This window comes from Fundulus heteroclitus, unplaced genomic scaffold, assembly GCF_011125445.2.
Source record: "Fundulus heteroclitus isolate FHET01 unplaced genomic scaffold, MU-UCD_Fhet_4.1 scaffold_124, whole genome shotgun sequence".
Taxonomy (NCBI): domain Eukaryota; kingdom Metazoa; phylum Chordata; class Actinopteri; order Cyprinodontiformes; family Fundulidae; genus Fundulus; species Fundulus heteroclitus.
The window spans coordinates 316437-334974 of record NW_023396536.1 but is presented as its reverse complement, the minus strand read 5'-3'; the positions used below and the strand labels follow the sequence as shown (position 1 = coordinate 334974).

Sequence of the window (18538 nt, the reverse complement as noted above, 5' to 3'; positions counted from 1 at the left end):
TTCTAAGATTTCAACTGATATGTCAATACAAATGTTTACATTTCTTGGATGGTGACACATTTGGATACAGCGCCTCACTAAAGTGTTCACCTTTCTTGATTTGTTTTACCTAATTTGATACATTGTATGCAGCAGAGAGCAAGGTAGAGGGACCTAAGGTGTGATTGTTAAAATTTTCAAGTGTATATGGTTTTCTGAGAAGTCTTAAGAATGAGAATCTCTTTTAACAAGTAAGGGACAAAGTTGTTGAGAAGTACAAGTCAGGGTGGGGTTTTAAACAAATATCCAAATCTTCTATGCTTCTCTGGAGCACAATCAAATACATGTTTAAATGGAAAGCATATGGTACTCAAAAACCAACCCGAAATTTTGGACTTGCCTTCCAGCATGACAATGACCCAAAGCACACTGCTAAAGCAAAAATCAAGTGGTTTAAGAGGAAATATTCAAATGTCTTGGAATGGCCCTGTCAAAGTCCAGAGAGATTTAAATCGACAGCGGTAGCTCTACACTGACCACAATATAAAAAAATACATTATCAAACATGTAGCCGTTTTTTGTAGCTATAATAGTGTAAACTCTAAAACAATCCATTTTAATTCTGGGTTGTAAGACAACAAAACATGAAAAATGCCAGTGGTGTGAAAACTTGTGCAAGGAAGTTTAATTCTGATTGCCCATGAGAAAACACTTTCCCTAATTCATTGTTCCTAAAATGACTTAAATGATAACTTTCCTAAATAATCCCATACCATTTTAGGAGACAAATTTGAAAGTTTCTAATCATAAAAAATACGAATTGAATTAAAAAGCACTATTATTATCTCATACCTCTATGTACTAGTACACCTAAAGTGCTGGTGAATTAAAAAGCACTATTGTTATCTCATACCTCTATGTACTAGTACACCTAAAGTGCTGGTGAATTAAAAAGCACTATTGTTATCTCATACCTCTATGTACTAGTACACCTAAAATGTCACATGACAATCAAATGACTCTTGATGGTTTTCCTTCCACCACTAATTCAATGATATGAAAGTGTTTCTTCTGAAACAGTAAAGCATGTAAAACATTAAAACATACAACATGAAAATAGTATTTTATCTGTTGTTTTGACTGCAGACTGGGAATTAAATAAGCACAATTTGTGATGACCCAGACCAGCTCCAGGAGGTTTACTCCAGTGAAGGGCTAGAGTTTCTGTTGTTGCATCTTTGAAAACAAAGTAATGGTCTGAGCTGAACATTAATAATGAACTGAAAACTAACTTTTGATGGCTCTGTGTTGAATTTGCTGCAACTTTGGTCATCACCACCCGCAAATTATGACAAGCGGGGCTACAATGAAAAGCTAATACAGACGCTAACTGCTAAGCTAACTGGATACATAAACACTAGCAGTGCGCATGGACAGCCAGTAAGTGGAAACTAACAAGGAATGAGCATGTACAATGTCAGCTGAAATAGGACATACGTATGTTTACAACAGTCTCATCTGCATATATTTATAGATTTGCACCAATACATTGTTCTGGACAAATCATTCATGTAAAGACTAAACAATGGAATTCATAATACTGATCTTCCTGATATGTCTGTTATAAACTTTTCTAAACTAGACCTAAAATCTCTTTAACACAGTGTAGAAGGTTTGATGAATATGATGATATGAGCCAATGTGCAAGGTGAACAATTAAATGTAGACAATTTGGATATGAAAACATCATTGACTGTATTGAATGTTTACACCAATCTAAAAACTACAGCACCAATTAATTAAATTTGTTTTATTTACAAAGCATAAACATATGTTTCACCAAGTCATCGTTACTGATTTTTTATCAGCAGCATATGATGTGTACAGATATAGCTCCAAGTTAATGAGGCATTGTAAGGTGGCTGGGGGAAGAAAAATAAATAAATAAACCATACATTCTGATGTCTCTTCAGATCAACAGCAAAGGTTGTTGTGGCATTTACAGCTGTTGGTGATATGAGAGTCCTTTTAGAGGAGCTGGCTTTGGACCCTCCTCCACCTCGTCAGTGGATAGCAAGCGAGGCCTGGGCAACTGATCCAAACCTGATGAGGTTCAGCTTCTGTGCAGGGGCAATCGGAGTAGCCATTCAGCAATCCGTCATTCCAGGATTGAGAGATTTCCTTCTGGATCTCTCTCCCTCTAAAGTGGCTGCTTCTTCAGTGCTGACTGAGTTCTGGGAGGATGCATTCAATGGGGTACCGCGCGCGAGCTATTTTTAGAAACACAACGTCACGATGACGTCACATCACGTGGTACGCAGTGGGGCAAACTCCGGAAAGCCGCCGTTGTTTTGCTGTAAAAGAGACGTGCGTTAGCCTAGGTTTTACTCGGTAAACGACTGCTTTTTCCAAATCTAAGACCATGGTTTTTAAACATTGTTGCTATGGAACGTGCAACAGCGACTCGAGGTACGCTGATCGGCCGCATATGAAGGATGTTTTCTTCAAGACTGCCAAGGAGAAATGTGTACGCTTGGAACACCGGGGCGGTCGGCCTGCACAACAGTTCAACCCGGAAAAAGTTACCAAATTCAAGTACATATGTAGCAAGCATTTTGTCGGAGGAAAGGGCACAACCGAAGAACATCCTGACCCAATTCCAGCGACATCAAGTCAAGGTAAGAGTATTTTGGTGGCCGACATGTTAATAAAGTAGCGCCTGCTACCATGACAGCATATAGGCTATCATGGTAGCAGGCGCTAACATGATAGCCTGCTACCAGGCTTACTCAAAAACATTTCAAATGAGACAAACATTAAACATATACCCATTCCTGGACGGTGATTGCAAACAACAAAAAAAAAAAAAAAACAGCCGACGCTGCCATGATCGCCGCGCAGGAAAAAAAAACAAAGCTTACCGTTCATCAACTCGGCCAGTTTTCCAGTCTTTTTAAGCCATCGAACCTCAAGCCATCGTTTGAGCTGAAGGTTGGTGTGTTCTTCGACAGTGCGACCAGTAATCCGTGTGCCTGGGACATCGTCTTGGGAAAGTTTAACGGCTGTAAAGTCGGTCATATCCGTTATCCGTGCGTTCTCTCCTGTATGCATTCTCTCCTGTATGCCCTACCTAAGCGGCAAAAGGGGCGTTGCTCTTGAGACGGTGACGTCACGTGCGCGGTACCGCATTGCAGCCTCACAGCAGGTGAGATGTGTCATCAATACAAAGTTGTTTTTTACATTATTTAAAGCAATTGAAAAAATAACTCAGTCACGTATTTACATAGATTTATTTTTTTATATTTTTATGTTTTATTTTGATTTGATTCTTCTGTGGCATCTCATTGGGGTAAAATATGGTCATCTTCCAATATCAGTCCATCCATTTTCTGACCCGCTTAATTCCTCATGGGCTCGGTGGGGTTGCTGGTGCCTTTCTCCAGCGTTCACCGGGCGAGAGGCGGGGTACACCCTGGACAGGTCGCCAGTCTGTCGCAGGGAAACACAGAGACAAACAACCATTCACGCACACACTCACACCTAAGGACAATTTAGAGAGACCAATTAACCTAACATTCATGTCTTTGGACTGTGGGAGGAAGCTGGAGTGCCCGGAGAGAACCCACACATGCACAGGGAGAACATGCAAACTCCATGCAGAAAGACGCAGGGTTGGATTTGAACCTAGGACCTTCTTGCTGCAAGGCAACAGCGCTACCCACTGCACAACTGTGCAGCCCCACCTTCCAATAATTTCTACTTTAATTAAATTTTGCCGTTTGTTTTATCTAATCTTCTTTAAAATAAGATCTGTCCATAAAATATACTTAGAGATTTTGTGTACATTTTCAGTTCTTAAATCTATTTTAAAATAATGCTGTTGCCCTAAGAAATCCATAAAACAATTTACTACAACAATATGCAGTCACTGCAATCAAAATTGTATTTTTAAGAAACAACTACTTTTTATTATGAAGGGTATTTTTAGGTTTCTATTATTCTTTTGGTTTTATTTGCTGTCCTTGGCTTGTCCTAGGGACAAAAAGTAAAATGAGCGGTTACGTGATTTGACAACTGCTAAATGTATCCACAACAAATGTTTAAAATCAGTTTATGTAATTAGTGAAATGCTTTTGTAAAGGGAAACAAATGAAAGTTAATATGTCCTTTTATGTCTTTGTTTTCAGCTGCTAATCTAAATAAGAGAGACTGTGATGGGACTGAAGATATTAAAAAGCTCAAAAGCCCATGCACTGAAACATCTCAGTTAAGAGTTAGTAATATGATGTACAAGGCTGTGTATGCGGTGGCGCATGCCATTCATAATGCAGTGTGTCAAGAAATAAACGGAACCATTCAATGTGACAAACAGGTTAAACTGGAGCCCAGACAGGTCAGTAAATTTAAATATTAAAAACACTTAATTTTTCACAAGCCTTTTGACACTGGTGACTTAATTTGAACATTATTTTAAAACACTGAATTAGTTTCTCTCTTCATATCTGTTTGTACTTTAAAGGTTTTTAAAGAATTAAAGGACGTAAACTTTTCCAAGAATGGCTACCACGTGTCATTTGATGCTAATGGGGATCCTGTAGCTTTCTATGAGCTGGTCAACTGGCAGAGAGGTTATAGTGGAATTATTGAACTGGTAACAGTGGGGTACTATGATGCATCACTTCCCACGGGCCAGGAGTTTCATATCAACAGAAACTTAACCTGGATGGAAGGTGGCACACAAGTAATAACCCTAAAGACAATAATTGAACAGATAAGAACTTTGCAAACTGTTTTGTCAAAGCTCCTGCTATGCCATAAGCTGGTTGAATATGCTTATTATTATTATTAATTATAATTTGGTATTATAATTTAAATAATAAATCATTCAACTCAAAATTTCGCTATAACAAATATAGTTCAAATGGTGATGATGTTAGCTATAAGCTTATAAGTATTTATACCACTAATGCATTAGTTAACTTTCTGTTATGAACTCATTTATGTTGGAATAAATGATCAGGTCGGACTGTTAACCGACCAGGTTTATCCAGCAGGCTGTGAGAACCCCAATGTAACTGCAATTAGAGTTTAAATCCTTATTCCTTATCACCATCCAATGATATTGTCTCTGTATTAATGTCAGATGTTAACTCCAAAGGAGGTTAGCTCTGATTTCTGAATACCCATGCAACTGTGAATTGGATTGAACACAAAACAATTTCTATTCCGCAGTCGTTGGTTTTATTGAACCAAAAGCAATTCCCTGTTACAGTAATTCTCTGATTCAAACAACTTTGGAATTCTTACTCATTACTAAACTAAAACATGCAAAATATATATGTGGAAATAAAGAACAAAACAAAAATAAACAATGGATTAAAATGAGCGGTTAGCAGATCTTAACTTAACTCAAAGTTGTTTAACACCGCCCTCGAAACATCGGCATTTCACGTATCAGCATTGACAGACAGAACAGCTTCGGGAATCTCACTGGACGCTTTGATGTCTTACACAAAGCTAGTTCAGCTAAGCTACCTACAGTCCAGATACACGTGACCCTCCCAAGATGGCTGCTACGATGACGTATGAGGGGAGGTCCTAATAACGTAACCACGCTTACGCTGATGGGACAATGCCTCGTTTCGAGAGGGGGGGGGCTAACTAGGAGTTTAAAGCAAAGCCCGCGACTTGAGCTCGGACAAAGAAATTAAACTGATAAGGAGCGAAAAGAGAGAGAGGGGGGAAGCAGGGAAGAAGATGAAAAGAGATAAATCGGTAACCCACGGCGGGGTTCTTGATGGATCACAAATCAACACAGCAAAATCAATTGTAAAATACATGCACATACAAAGAAAATGTTCAGCAAAATAATTCCAACTTCGTCGTGGAATAAAAGCATTAACCAACACCTACAAAGTTCTACGCCTGCCCAGGCACTTCTAAACACCCTGTTGGTGAGACAGAAATAAAAAGGGAGAGTCCGTTACTTTGAGATGCCTCGGGGCTGGTCCGGAGCGCTCCCGAGTGTTGCGGCTTTCTGGATGCGCTTCGACGAGCGCAGTTGTCCACAGGCTGCAGCGGCACGGGGAAGAAGCTGCTTCGTTTCTTCCTCCGGGTTCAACAGTCGCTTTGTTGGCCAGACAAAAGCGGGGTCCTCTTCGATCAGTGGGAGATGCGGCGTCTCTCAGTCTTTTGATCAGAGGGAATTTAAAAGTACTTATTTAAGTCGACCTCCTGTTATAAAGCAGGGAATAACCGTTGCGTCGAAAAATCTCGGTCCAGCGAGCAATCGAACACGTGGCGTGGGAATCAGCTGTGCGTGTCTTCTCGGGTTGGCTAAAAGCCAGGGAAGAAGGAAGCTCATCGTGTGTGATCGGCTTTTATAGCCATCACTATAGCAACCTTATCTTGATCGGCGGCCATTTTGCCGTGTTGCGTGATGGGAGTTGGTGGCCATTTTGACCACATTGCATCATGGGTAACGCAGTCCGTTACGTCCCGAATTGATGCCGTTTCCTTGATCGGCGGCCATTTTGCCGTGTTGCGTGATGGGAGTTGGTGGCCATTTTGACCACATGAGTTGGTGGCCATTTTGACCACATTGCATCATGGGTAACGTAGTCCGTTACCGCTTTCTGTCACGTCTGAACTGGCACAACACTCCTTTCATAAGAATATAAAAATATTTTTGCTGCTGGTTTTCTAACAGGTACCAGTGTCAGTGTGCTCCGAGAGTTGTCTCCCTGGAACTCGTAAAGTGCTGCAAAAAGGAAAGCCCAGCTGCTGCTATGATTGCATACCGTGTCCTGAAGGGGAGATCAGTAATATGACGGGTAAAATCAAATGTGTAAATATAACCATATCCTTAAAAAATGTGTATTAGTAATCATTTGTTTAATGTTATTTATTGTGGATTCTCCTGATTGCTTCCCATGTGGCAAAAGGTTTTGGCCAAATCCAAAGAAAGATGCTTGTCTTCCCAAACCTGTGGAGTTTCTCTCCTTTGAGGAAATTCTGTCAATCATCCTGGCAGCATTGTCTGTTAGTGGGGCCTGTCTGGGTATCATAGTAGCAGTGGTTTTCTTCTATCACAAGACAACTCCAATTGTCAGAGCCAACAACTCTGAGCTGAGTTTCCTGTTAGTATTCTCTTTAATCCTTTGTTTCTTATGTTCATTATCTTTCATTGGAGCACCTTCTGAGTGGTCCTGCATGCTGCGACACACATCATTTGGCATCACCTTTGTTCTATGCATCTCCTGTGTTCTTGGGAAAACTATAGTGGTTTTAATGGCCTTTAAAGCTACACTTCCAGGTAGTAATGCCATGAAATGGTTTGGGCCTCCACAACAAAGAATGACTGTATTGACATTTACATTTATTCAAGTCATTATATGCACTGTGTGGTTAGTTTTGAGTCCTCCCTTCCCAATGGAAAATATAACCACATACAAGGAGAAGATCATCCTAGAATGTGCATTAGGCTCTGCTGTTGGCTTCTGGTCTGTGCTCGGCTACATTGGCTTGCTTGCTGTACTTTGCTCTGTATTAGCTGTTTTAGCTCGGAAACTACCTGATAATTTTAATGAAGCTAAGATGATAACATTTAGTATGTTGATATTCTGTGCTGTCTGGATCACCTTCATCCCAGCATATGTCAGCTCTCCAGGAAAATTTACTGTGGCTGTGGAGATATTTGCCATTCTGGCCTCTAGTTTTGGACTGATACTGTGTATATTTGCTCCAAAGTGTTTCATCCTTTTGTTTCAGCCAGAGAAGAACACCAAGAAATATTTAATAAACAAAAACTAAAACATAAACAACCATATTGCCTTTAACCTAGGGACATTTATTCCAGAAATATCTGTATTCTCAATTTATAACAGATATATGTTTTGGGGCACAGAGTATGTATAATTCTGTTGTTTCCTCCTCATGTATTGTCAGTCTAAGGCACACCTGTGCAATAATCATGGTTATATATATATATATATATATATATATATATATATATATATATATATATATATATATATATATATATATATATATATAATCACAAAACCTAAAACCAGGTGAATGGTGATGTTATAGCAGTTTCAATAATGATTATGCACTTGCTACCCAAAGCCGTTCCCCGCAAAGTGCTACTGTCATTCAGCTCAAGAAAGCTGGTGGGCTGCAGCTATGCAGTGAAACGGCAGATAAACAGTTTGCTTCCATCAGAGGATGGGTCATATTTTGAGATATCTGTCTTGGGAAATTATAATAATATAATAAATATCTAATACATTTGATAATAATCCTCCAAAAGCCTCCATTTGCATGTTTCTGTGTTGACATTTTGTTCACATTAGTCAAGCTACCTAAGTTGGTGGCAAACCTTTATAGTCTCTGGCGGGCAATGTTTCCCATTTGGCTGGTGGAATTCGGGAGCCTGATCCTGGGAACGCTGCGGTGTCCTGCGTAATGTTTTCACAGCGTTGTACGGCTTCCATAGCCTGACCCGCATTCGCAACCGCATGAAAATGATGTGAGACATTGATTTTTATTTATTTTGGTTCCTTGTGTCGCTTGTCCTCTTGAACATAGACTTAGACTTAGCTATACAGACAGCTAAACACTCTCCTAATCAAAATCCAAGGAACAGGCTTATATGTTGAGTTAGATGAAGAATAAAGTGTGAAACTGTTGGCAAAATAGAAATAAACCAATAAATGTTACATCAGTATCCAATATAATACAGTAAAACCACATATCCACTAAACATCAATACACTATTTATCTAGGTAAATACTCATCAGATAAACATCAAGTGAAATTTAACTGATTTAGATGCATTTAAAATCAAAATGTCAGAGAAACCACATGGCATGAGACTTAAATCAATCATTACTATCTTAAATTTTACACTCATTCAAATTCAATGTCAGGTACAAAATCTACAACTTTTCCAAAACATATAGTAATGGACATTCATAGCTTCAAGGATAACAAACAATATTACTTACAGACAGTAGTATTTTTCAACTTGGAAAGGCATGTATACCAATGGATGGGAAACATGTGAAACTCTCACTGGTTAGCTCTTGGAAGAATATAATGCACAAATAAACCACCATGAGGTGCAAAAGCTACAGAACAGAAAACTCCTGAACAGAAAATACTTAATTCCATCACAGTTCTGGAAATTAATAGTTCAAATTAAGACTATTCTTGCTGTCAAATTAAATTTTACTGTACAACATAGAGGTTTAATTTACACTTTTTGTATATTTTGTAAGATCAGTTGCCGTGGTTTTATCACATGTTGAGATAAATACAGATTTAAAAAAGAACACATTGTCCATCGTTTACATATCACATTAATTTAATTGTTGTTTAAAAGACTCAAAACGTCTTAAAATTCTACGTTTCACACTTGGAACTTGACTGGAGACTTACCTGTGTTTAATTGAGACTTGATTGTCTTTAGTTGAGACTTGACTCGGGACTTGAGGATAAAGACTTGAGACTTACTTTTGGTCTCACCTCTGGTAGTTACCATATATAGCTTCAAGACAGTTTCCAACCTTAAAAATAGATGTGATTCTGGCACTTTTCCAATCTTCAGGATATATACCTGTTAGGTATCATATGAAACTACAGATTGTTGGAACTGTTGAAAGCAGTTATTGGGAAAATAATAGATAATTCACATGCATTGTGGATGTCACATGTGGCATACATAGATATAGACAATGGGACTGATAAAGGAAGCGGTCAGTTATCTTGAGGCAACATGTACACTTAGGCAGATAAAAAAGAGGTATTCAGTGTGTTACCCCTTCTTTGGGGTAAATGGACCGGACAGGACAAAGAGGTGTCTAACTGCCGAAAGGGGGCAGTAGCTTTAACGTACCATATTTAAAAGACACTTAAATTAAATGAGTAATAGGGTAGGATAAAGCATTTTATGTTACTTAAAATATTTTATTGTTGCTGATATCTGCTTTTAGAGCATTTTTATGAGCTAAACATTTTCTGCACTTAGGATTTTCCAATTGATGTGTCTTATCATATTGTGTTTAAAGAAAGCAAGAGCAAAGCTGTCTTGAATAAACTCTCTCAGTTCCTTCAATATAGGTTTTTCTGAAGACAAGCTGAGATAAAATAATTTTAATGGCAACAAATTTAAGAGTGTTTTTGCTTCATAGATAACATGTTCACATTTAGTAACATTGTCTTTTACATAAAAACGATGTCGCCAGCTCTGCTTTTTGGTCTATAATCATTGGCACCCAGACACTATAAATATTCTTGAGTTTGACTATAGAAAGATTGAGTGATCAGATTTCGTAGTAAGGCTTATGACGTTAAAGAAATCCTCCAGTTGTACCTTTGGATTTGGTGTTGAGTAGGTATATGTAACTGCATGTTGATGTTATGGAGTGTCATTTATAAAACATTGCATGGAATCCATATTAAAAGTGTACGCACACCAAAGCAAAAGAAAATGGTGTATGCCAGAACAATTAAACAATCTGATTTGTAAAACCACGCACACCAGCACACAATTTTCCTTTATAGATCACAGCTGTACCTGAATGTTTGCATACCATATTCACCCATATTCAACCATAAATAGTCAATGCAAAGCACCTCATTAAAAGCAATGTGTATTCAAATTAGTCAGCTGACTTTTTTTCATCTTGGTGAAGTGGGAACCACAGAGAAAAAGCAAATAAACTTTGAAAGAAAATCCACAGAGAGTTGTTTATTAAATGTGTTAATCAGGTAAAATCACATGTTTCTCTGATAAAAAAAATTCTTAGAAATTAAACCTGATTGCTGTTTTAAACATCAGATGACAGCCGTACTCTGTGCTCAGATTCTTCTGAGGCTGTGCATTCAGATCAACAGATGAGGGAGGGAGACCAGCCAACCACTTTCCCAAGCATAATGCAATGCTGGAGTCTAAGTGGCATTTTGACCATTCGGAACAAGTTTCTTTTACTGTTTAAGGCAATCAAACTGATTGCCGCACACCTCGTCACAATATTCTGTTAATCTGTGATACATGTCACCCTTGTGACCTTAAGAAAAAGGAATGTAACGGTAGAAAATCTGGATAAAATGGTGTAAGTAATTCAAAGTAAGTAGTTGAGTAAGTAATTGCAAGGTAGCTGGGGGAACAAGCAACCCCAATGTAAGACTCACAAAAGTGGATGAGGACATTCATTATTCGAATTCTGGAGCAAGGAGAGTCAAGTAGTAGACCTTGGTCAAATTCAGTGTCATCAAAAAGCTGTGTCGAACCGGTCCAGGATCTTGTAGATCGCAAGCATGAGGTATAATGACTGAACCAGAAAATCCAATATTCAAGCCGGGCACGGTGTTGCATTTAAAAGGATTATTGTAAATAAAAAGAGTGGCTAGGGCAGGCTGGACTCCAGGGTGAGCAGACACAGACTGAACTGAAGACAAGCTGCTCACAATAGGGGTGACTGGCTGAACAGGCTGGTGACAGGCAGATAGGACCAGCAGAACATTTCAGTGAGCGAGACAGGAATCTAAACCAAAGAACAGTCCAGGTCACAACCAGAATCAAAAAGGCGATGAGGTATCCAGTGAGGGAAGGGTGAGCAGATAATTTACACAGAAAACAGGTCAGGAAGTTGGCGCACACAAGCACTGGAAAGCAGCTCACACATGGAAATAAGACAATCTGGCGGAGACTGGCAGTAAGATTTGATGACAGAGTCTCAGGTGGAAACACCTGCAGGTAATTAGAACAACGGCAGGTGAAGCTGATAACCCAATTAGCTCAGTGGAGCAGAGCAGGAGAAGGACAGGTGCCTATCCTTCACTGCACTCATCATAGAAACTGCCTGAGCCTCATTTCACACATTAAGGAGGTTAAGGTAGTATATCGGATTTTCTCCACCTATGTCACAAAGTGCAACTTTGTAATCAAGGTACCTTCTTCCATATGCCACTTGGTAATTTATTGGGAGCTTAAAACCAGGCGTAAAGGCTTGCACATACTTGTGTGGACATGAGTGTGTGGACGTCCACATGGAGTCCGCCTTGAGTATGCACAGACACCCTGCTGATATCCTCCGACAGGTCATGCTGTTTAAGACAACTGTCTGTACTCAGCGCAGTTTTTACGACCTTAGGTGTGATTGTCCTTAGGTGTGCGTGAATGGTTGTCTGTCCTGTTTGTCTCTATGTTGCTCTGTGACAGACTGGTGACCTGTCCAGGGTGTACCCTACCTCTCGCCCGGTGAATGCTGGAGATAGGCACCAGCAACCCCCGCGACCCCATGAGGGATTAAGCGGATCAGAAAATGGATGGATGGATGGATGGGTAAAATATCAGTGGAGAGTCTCTGCGGCTCACAGTATGCACACAGTAAGCCCACGTGGGTGGGAGTCTTAATACAAGCACCTTGTCTCATAAAGGAAATTGAAGCAAATTCTTCTATAGTCACTCATTGGTTTTCCACTCAAGTCTAAAAAATAATGTTCTTTTTTAAATGGGCTTAGACAGTCCTCCACATTTTCTTTCAAAAGGTGGCATTTTGGGAAACAACAGCAAAAAAAGGATAAAATAATTTGCAGATAACCTCCTTCAACTTTTTTTTCATCCTCCTGATTAAATTTATGAAGGATGGACTTCAAAGTCTTCAGAAGAAGAACCAACCTCTGAGTCTTCAGATACAAGATGCTTCTGCAAATAGATGCCCATTTAGGATTTCATTTTGTAAGACATCAACAATGAGCTCTGGTCAGTTAGAAACTCATTCAGAACCCCAACTCAAGAGATTACCTTAAACAGTGCTTGCACGTTAGTCTGAGGGCAATCATGTTTTTTTTATAATTTTTTTCATCGTATATGGAAAAAAGGTTTTTCAGTGTTTTTCAGTATAGAAATAATGTCCTATAAACACACCCAGAGGACAAAAAAGAGGGGCAACAATTTATCTTTTAAAAAAAATAAGAGATTATTACTGATGCCAATTTTTGAGGAAAGAAAATCGTAATAAACATATAATGGAAATTATATCCATCTACATTTCATAAATAATAACATGGGGAGGGCTACATGTTTTAAAAAGATCATCTGACGTATAAGAAGAGGATATTTATAAATTAGTAATAGGACAGTTACATTCAAATAGAGACGTTTTCCAAATGGGGACCAGGGCTGTTTTTATTGGCTTGAGATTGACGCTGGGTTTGTTTGAACTAACGTCACTAGTTGGTTTGCCCGGCCTTGTACATGGCTTGAAAATACAGTTTGAATCTGCAGAACCTTTAAAGACTTCTGGTGTCACTACTGAGACTTCATCTGTGAAATGTACTCTGCAGGGTAACTCTGGCTTACCAGCATTCTCAACATATGGGGACTTTGTTATTGGAGGTGTTTCCTCCATCCATTACCAACGTTATGCAGTGATTTATAACTACACCACCGAGCCTGAGTCGACTAGATGCAAAGGAAGGTTAGTTGCATGTGTAATCTCTGTTTTCTGCAAGCTTTGTTGTGATGTGAGACACATATTTTTGTTTTAGAAAATGCTGAAATCTTGGCTCTGTAGTCAGAAATTGTCTTTACAGCCTTATTTATGATTGTTTGAAAAAATGAACAAGTTAAATTGAAGCTTAAGTAGAAGCATTTACTTGAATGTATAAAAGCATTTTTTGCTTTGAACCTCTTAGACTGGCTAGACAAGAAAATGTTTTTTTTGTGCAGATTAGTTCTTTATACTTACACATCGTCCAATGGCAGACTTTTTTTTTCTTTTATGTTTGATTGTTTAAATGTTATCTTTTTCCATTATAGTCCTTTATTCCAGTTTCATGTACACAATTACCTGATTAATTCTGTTCAGCTTTAATGCCCGGGGTCTGCGTTTTACTCGCACAATAATCTTTGCCATTGAGGAGATAAACAACAGCACAGAGCTGCTGCCCGGCATCACACTTGGATATCGGATATTTGATTCATGCGTTTCAGTGCCTGTTTCAGCACATGTTGCATTTCAACTATCAAATGGAGAGGACCCTTTGTTCTACAAAGGCATGAATTGTTCACAGTCTGGTGTAGTAATGGCTGCTGTTGAAGACTCAGGATCCTCTACCTCCATCAGCATATCACGTATCTTAGGATCCTTCAACATTCCATTGGTAAGAGAGTAAAATGATTGTAACCTGAAGTTTTAAAACATCTGTGCTGATATTCATTTGGATTTGTTTTTCTATTTGCTCTGTATAGGTTAGCAGCTTTGCCACTTGTGCTTGTTTGTCAAATAAGCAGCAGTTCCCAACTTTTTTCAGAACAATTCCCAGTGACCATTACCAAGCTGATGCACTGGCCAAGCTGGTGAAACACTTTGGCTGGACTTGGATAGGTGCTGTCCACTCAGACTCAGATTATGGAAATAATGGCATAGCATCTTTTCTTGAAGCAGCCCTGAGGGAAGGGGTCTGTGTGGAGTACACTGAATCTTTCTTTAGAACTGATCCAAGAAGAAAGATCCAAAGAATTGCTGATGTTATCCGTAGGTTTGTAATATTGTTATGTTTTCCTTGGAAATTTGAAACCTGAAGGAACCGTAACATTAGAGAATGTGCTTTTAATGTATAGACACATTTTCTATTATTTAGGTATTTTTCAGACAGGCTGGAAACTGGAAACGCAAAGCAAAGATGATCAGTGTCATTGTTAATACTTTCTTCTTCAAAATGAGTTGTCTATGTTTAATTGCAAATAAATAAATGAATAAATACATTCCAATGTCTCTTTAGATCAACAGCGAAGGTTGTTGTGGCATTTACAGCTGTTGGTGATATGAGAGTCCTTTTAGAAGAGCTGGCTTTGGACCCTCCTCCACCTCGTCAGTGGATAGCAAGTGAGGCCTGGGCAACTGATTCAGAGCTGATGAGGTTCAGTTTCTGTGCAGGCGCAATCGGAGTAGCCATTCAGCAATCCTTCATTCCAGGGTTGAGAGATTTCCTTCTGGATCTCTCTCCCTCTAAAGTGGCTGCTTCTTCAGTGCTAACTGAGTTCTGGGAGGATGCATTCAATTGCAGCCTCACAGCAGGTGAGATGTGTCATCAATACAAAGTTGTTTTTTACATTCTTTAAGGCATTTTTAACAAATGCTTCAATCACATATTTACATGGATCAATGTATTTATACCATATGTTTTATTTTATTTTAATTATTCATCTATGACATCAATTCTTTTAATAATTTCCACTTAAAACAAATTAACTTCTGACTTTTGTTTTATCTAGTCTTCATTAACATAAGATCTGCTCATTAAATATGCTAAAAGATTTTGTGTACATTCTTAGTTCTTTAAGATAATGATGTTGCCCTAAGAAATCCATAAAACTATTGACTAGCAGCCACCGCAATGAACATGTTTGTATTTTTAAGAATTTGTAAAAAAAAAAAAAAAAAAAAATATATATATATATATAAAAAAAAAAAAATATATATATATATATATATATATATATATATATATACTTTTATTATCAAGGGTATTGTTGTTTGTTTGTTTTTTGCTTTTGTTTTTCTGTCTTTTCAAATGTGCTGAGCGTTTCTATATGATTACAAACAAATAATGCCCATGAAAAGTTCACCAATTGCTTTTAAAAAAAAGCACCTAGGTGTTTCAATATTTAAACAGCTGCTAAATGTATCCACGACAAATGCTTTTAATTAATTCATAGAATAAGGTAAATGCTTGCATGGACAAACAAATAAAAAATATGCCTTTGTATGTATTTGTCTTCAGCTAATAATCTAAACAAGAGAGACTGTGATGGAACTGAAGATATTAAAAAGCTCAAAAGCCCATACACTGAAACATCTCAGTTAAGAGTAACAAACATGATGTACAAGGCTGTTTATGCAATAGCACATGCCATTCACAATGCAGTGTGTCAGGAAAAAAACGCAACAATTCAATGCAACAAGCATATCAAACTGGAGCCCAAACAGGTCAGTAACTTGATATAGAAAAAAATAAATTTGAACATTATTTTAAAAGACTTTTTTGGTTTCTGTCTTCATGTCTGTTTTTACTTTAAAGGTTTTTAAAGAATTAAAGGACGTAAACTTTTCCATAAATGGCTACAACGTGTCATTTGATGCTAATGGGGATCCTGTAGCTTTCTATGAGCTGGTTAACTGGCAGAGAGGTGATAGTGGAATTATTGAACTGGTAACAGTCGGGTACTATGATGCATCACTTCCCACGGGCCAGGAGTTTCATATCAACAGAAACTTAACCTGGATGGATGGCGAAACCCAAGTAATAGCCCTAACGACAATAATTGAACAGATAAGAACTTTGTAAACTGTTTTGTCAAAGCTCCTTTTATGAGAATATTAAAATATTTTTGCTACTGGTTTTCTAACAGGTACCAGTGTCAGTGTGCTCCGAGAGTTGTCCCCCTGGAACTCGTAAAGTGCTGCAAAAAGGAAAGCCCAGCTGCTGCTATGATTGCATACCGTGTCCTGAAGGGGAGATCAGTAATATGACGGGTGTGTATGTTAAAAAAAGACACATTATATATATATATATATATATATATATATATATATATATATATATATATATATATATATATATATATATATATATTTATATTAACATGTGACCTAAAATAAGTTTTGTATTGTAGATTCTCCTGATTGCTTCTCCTGTCCCAAAGAGTTCTGGTCAAATCCAAAGAAAAATGCTTGTTTCCCCAAACCTGTGGAGTTTCTCTCCTTTGAGGAAATCCTATCAATCATCCTGGCTGCATTCTCCGTTAGTGGGGCCTTTCTGGCCATCATAATAGCAGTGGTTTTCTTTAATTACAGGACAACCCCAATTGTCCGAGCCAACAATCCTGAGCTGAGCTTCTTGCTGCTCTTCTCTCTGACTTTGTGTTTCTTATGTTCATTAACATTCATTGGAGCACCTTCTGACTGGTCCTGCATGCTGCGACACACAGCATTTGGCATCACTTTTGTTCTCTGCATTTCCTGTGTCCTGGGGAAAACTATAGTGGTTTTAATGGCCTTTAAAGCTACTCTTCCTGGTAACAATGTCATGAAATGGTTTGGTCCACAACAGCAAAGAATGACTGTACTGGCTCTAACGTTTTTTCAAGTTTTAATATGTACTGTATGGTTAGTTCTGAGTCCTCCTTTCCCAATGAAAAATCTAACTACATACCAGGAGAAGATCATCCTGGAATGTGCATTAGGCTCTGCTGTTGGCTTCTGGGCTGTGCTCGGCTACATCGGCCTGCTGGCTGTACTTTGCTTTGTGTTAGCTGTTCTAGCTCGGAAACTGCCTGATAATTTCAATGAAGCCAAGATGATAACTTTCAGCATGTTGATATTTTGTGCAGTTTGGATCACTTTCATCCCAGCTTATGTCAGCTCTCCTGGAAAATTTACTGTGGCTGTGGAGATATTTGCCATTCTGTCCTCCAGTTTTGGACTGATTCTGTGTATATTTGCTCCAAAGTGTTTCATCATTTTGTGTCAACCAGAGAAAAACACCAAAAAGTATGTGATGAACAAAAACTAACACGAACTTCTGGAATGTAAAAACTGACACAATCTTAATAATATGACAGCTTATGGTAAATAATTAACATTTATGTTGTGTTTTAGGCTGCTTCAGAAATAGACATTCGAAACATTTTCAGCATTAAACATTTGAAACCAGCTAATAATTTGAAAATTATTAAATATTTACTCTATACATAAGTAGATCAATATGCAATTTTTTTGTTTTTTCTGACATTTTATGAAAAAATTAAATAAACAATATTAAATCCCTTTTGAATTTCTCTCTCTCATTAATTTATTCATTCCTTCATAAATTTTTTCACAGCTTTATGAGTGGGATTTCAGTTTAGATACGTATATTGATGTTTGATGTAGTGAGTAGAATTTTATTTTAATTCTGCCTTGTAGATTAGTTATTTAAAGCTTGTTAACCATCCTAGTCAGTATACAGCTTCAAAAATACAGTGTATGGTAATATACAATTAACAGTGTTAATGTAAAATGCAGAACTCATTCAAATAAACTAGTACCTTTCATGTATTAATACAGTACATCAAAATGCGGATTTCCAGAATAAGACCAGTCATCAGAAACATTCAGGTTTGGACTTGTTAAGAATTATGTGATCACAAAGGCTTGAGCTGCAGAAAGCAGTTAAAGGTATACTATGCAACCGGGGTTGATTTTCCAGCGAGGCTCCCCCCAGAGGGCGAAAGTAAAAGTGCACTGTCGTAAAGATGCTCAGCTGTTCTGGTTTCTCCGTCAAGCCAGGCGCGGTTGTTTTGAGCTTAGCAGACAGGCGAACGAAACGAAAAGTGGAAAAAACGGCAGTACAAACAATGACTAACACAGTGAAGGTATGAACATCAAGCTTCCCGCAACGCTATCTTGGCGAGGCGGCCGCGGCGGCTGCCTCACCAAGCCGCCGCCGCCGCTGCCGCCGCCGCTGCCGCCGCCGCTGCCGCCGCCGCTGCCGCCGCCTCGCC

General features: G+C 38.4%; 2 protein-coding genes across 2 annotated transcripts; both read left to right on the top strand.

The window, feature by feature from the left end:
- Positions 1 to 1995: 1995 nt before the first annotated feature.
- On the top strand, positions 1996 to 7791 carry LOC118558360 (extracellular calcium-sensing receptor-like). Its single transcript, XM_036128876.1, has 5 exons — positions 1996 to 2244; positions 4184 to 4372; positions 4499 to 4720; positions 6689 to 6810; positions 6891 to 7791. Exons 1-5 carry the CDS (start codon positions 1996 to 1998, stop codon positions 7789 to 7791), a joined length of 1683 nt encoding a protein of 560 aa, XP_035984769.1.
- A 5367-nt stretch (positions 7792 to 13158) lies between these two features.
- On the top strand, positions 13159 to 17700 carry LOC105921763 (extracellular calcium-sensing receptor). Its single transcript, XM_036128875.1, has 8 exons — positions 13159 to 13469; positions 13860 to 14154; positions 14243 to 14532; positions 14776 to 15071; positions 15778 to 15983; positions 16075 to 16296; positions 16406 to 16529; positions 16670 to 17700. Exons 1-8 carry the CDS (start codon positions 13159 to 13161, stop codon positions 17566 to 17568), a joined length of 2643 nt encoding a protein of 880 aa, XP_035984768.1. The 3' UTR covers positions 17569 to 17700.
- Positions 17701 to 18538: the final 838 nt, after the last annotated feature.

Bases quoted from the DNA above. Each gene is read 5' to 3' on its own strand.
- LOC105921763 (XM_036128875.1), top strand. From the start codon at position 13,159: ATGGGGACCAGGGCTGTTTTTATTGGCTTGAGATTGACGCTGGGTTTG. The intron at 14,533-14,775 runs GTTTGTAATATT...ATGTCTCTTTAG, and splicing joins ATTGCTGATGTTATCCGTAG to ATCAACAGCGAAGGTTGTTG. The intron at 15,072-15,777 runs GTGAGATGTGTC...ATTTGTCTTCAG, and splicing joins CAATTGCAGCCTCACAGCAG to CTAATAATCTAAACAAGAGA.
- LOC118558360 (XM_036128876.1), top strand. From the start codon at position 1,996: ATGAGAGTCCTTTTAGAGGAGCTGGCTTTGGACCCTCCTCCACCTCGT. The intron at 4,373-4,498 runs GTCAGTAAATTT...TGTACTTTAAAG, and splicing joins TTAAACTGGAGCCCAGACAG to GTTTTTAAAGAATTAAAGGA. The intron at 6,811-6,890 runs GGGTAAAATCAA...GTTATTTATTGT, and splicing joins GGGGAGATCAGTAATATGAC to GGATTCTCCTGATTGCTTCC.